The sequence below is a fragment of the Sinocyclocheilus anshuiensis genome, unplaced genomic scaffold, assembly GCF_001515605.1.
Source record: "Sinocyclocheilus anshuiensis isolate Anshui unplaced genomic scaffold, SAMN03320099.WGS_v1.1 scaffold1330, whole genome shotgun sequence".
Lineage (NCBI taxonomy): Eukaryota > Metazoa > Chordata > Actinopteri > Cypriniformes > Cyprinidae > Sinocyclocheilus > Sinocyclocheilus anshuiensis.
This window is the reverse complement of record NW_015558603.1, coordinates 50,774-53,003: the sequence shown is the minus strand read 5'-3', so window position 1 is coordinate 53,003 and position 2,230 is coordinate 50,774. Positions and strand designations below refer to the sequence as shown.

Below are 2,230 nucleotides of genomic sequence, written 5' to 3'. Positions count from 1 at the left end.
TTCTTTCGGATTCCGAGCCGATCCGTTTTGTTACCAGCGGCACAGGCAATAACGTCAGCCGCGCATTCTTGCTCCGTTCTCTCCGACGACCCCTTCTCTCACACGCACATCTCATTCGCTCCGGTTAAATTGTGCTTGCGTTGCGCATTATTTTAGTCATTCCCGCAGGTTTCGCGCTTACACCAAACGCTCGCGCACCACCACTGATCTATATTAGTGGAGCGCACAAGCTCAGTCTCAAACAGCTTGTGAGCCACAAATACCAAAATGAGTGGCTAACTGCGCTAAAACATTCAAATACATAAACAAATTGTCTCAATGCCCGTTTTGGCGAGTATCTACGATCCAGTTAAACACAGTCAGTTTTGGAACGTTAAATAGTTGAGAAAGCTCACTTTATTCTATTACATTTATTTGTGCTGTTGTTTGCAGTTTTTTTTTATTTGTTATATTACTGACTTTTTACTAGTTTTTTTATGAAAATAAAACTTTGCGTTGAAGAAAAGTAGATTTTTGTTTGTATATGCTGTCAATTATAGTTCTTAGAAAGAAAATCGGAATCTGCAAAAATCGGTTTCGGCAGATCACACTAACAAAAAATCGGAAATCGGTATCGGCCAAGAAAATTGCAATCGGTGCATCTCTAATTTTCCTCCTTTTTGTTTACATAGTGTTTACAGATTGAAAGAGTTATTGTAAATAAATTATAAAAAAAAAAAACATTTTAATTTCTTTTTTTTATTATTATTCATGCAGTATAATACAGTGCACTTGTAGGTACAATGTACCTATAACATGTCATTAGCTATTTTTTAATCTTAATAAAATTGTTTACTAATTGTAACATTTTTTTTATCCAGTCATACTGGAACAGCTCTTGAAGTTTAGTCAAAAGGCATAGGGACCCTGATAATCACCTCTTCTGCTAGAAATGACTACTCTTAATCTTAATATTTCTGTAGTTAATTCTCACTCTTATATTTCACTATTTCCCACTCCTTGTTTGTTCTAGTGGTTTTCCCACAAGACTTGCTGGAGAAAGGTTTGGATGCCAGAAACTTTGCCATGTTGGGACTGGGGGACATTGTCATTCCAGGTAAATATATGAAGATGATTTCTGAGACACATTGACATGTTTAAGACAACTACTGTATGTATTGCACAAGACGGGCCTCATTTATAAAATGTTGCACAGAAACCATCCTAAAATTTATCTTGCGATCATCTCTCAAATATGTGTAGGTGTGATTCATATGGCGCTTTTCCACTGCATGGTACGGTACGGCACGGTACGGCTCGGTACGGTCAAGAAAAAGTGTGTACGTCTGCTCAGACCCTGACGTGGCGCTGAAGTTTTTACAAATATGAGCGCTGGTGTGGATTTAAGCGTACACACACTCTAAGATCAAATCTGAGCGTACACACACTTTACAAATGAGGCCCAACCTGTGAACTCTTAGCCATGACCATTATATTCAGTATTTAAAGGAAAAGCTTATTACTGAATCCACTCTTTCCTGTTCTGTCAGGAATCTTCATTGCTCTGCTCCTGCGCTTTGATGTCAGGTAAAGTCTTTTCTTTTTGTTTTATCTGACTTCAGGTGCTTTTAGTTTTGATTTACAGCTGTTCTGTCATTTTCTCGTCTTTCACTCTTAGTTTGAAGAAGAACACTCGAACTTACTTCTACACCAGTTTCCTGGCTTACATCTTTGGCCTGGGTCTTACCATATTCGTTATGCACACCTTTAAACACGCTCAGGTAAAAACAACAATAAAACACACTATCATGGTCCTTCTTGAAAGAAATCAAGCCAAGATGACGCTGAATGTATGGAAGCATATGGGTAGCAAAATTCATTTTGAAATGTAATATGCAAAATGACAATGCAATGTGTAAAATGGCCATGCATTTCTTTATTTAAATTTACATTTTCCCATACATATGTGCAACATTTAGTGCAAAATGAAAATGAAATTTCAATTATATAATTTACTAGGGATGCACCGATACCACTTTTTCCAGTACTCGCCCGATACCGATACTTTTATTTTTGGTACTTGCCGATACAGAGTACTGATACCAATATTTTCATTGCATTTGTACATTTTTAAAATATTGGGTACAGAAACCAAAAGAGTATGTATAATGTTAGTTGGTTAACTTCATTTATCAAATAGATAGTCAAACCAAAATTTATTCAGACACCTTCAACATTTCTCACATTATCA

The 2,230-nt window shown here is 36.5% G+C and overlaps 1 protein-coding gene across 1 annotated transcript in view; it reads left to right on the top strand.

The window, feature by feature from the left end:
• The window catches only part of LOC107680170 (minor histocompatibility antigen H13-like), a 28,269-nt gene that overhangs the window by 17,371 nt on the left and 8,668 nt on the right, over nt 1-2,230 (top strand). The window contains exons 8-10 of the mRNA XM_016475959.1: nt 1,013-1,096; nt 1,530-1,566; nt 1,658-1,760. Of these exons, the coding sequence (XP_016331445.1) occupies nt 1,013-1,096; nt 1,530-1,566; nt 1,658-1,760 (224 nt within the window). The remainder of the gene's footprint in view (nt 1-1,012; nt 1,097-1,529; nt 1,567-1,657; nt 1,761-2,230) is intronic.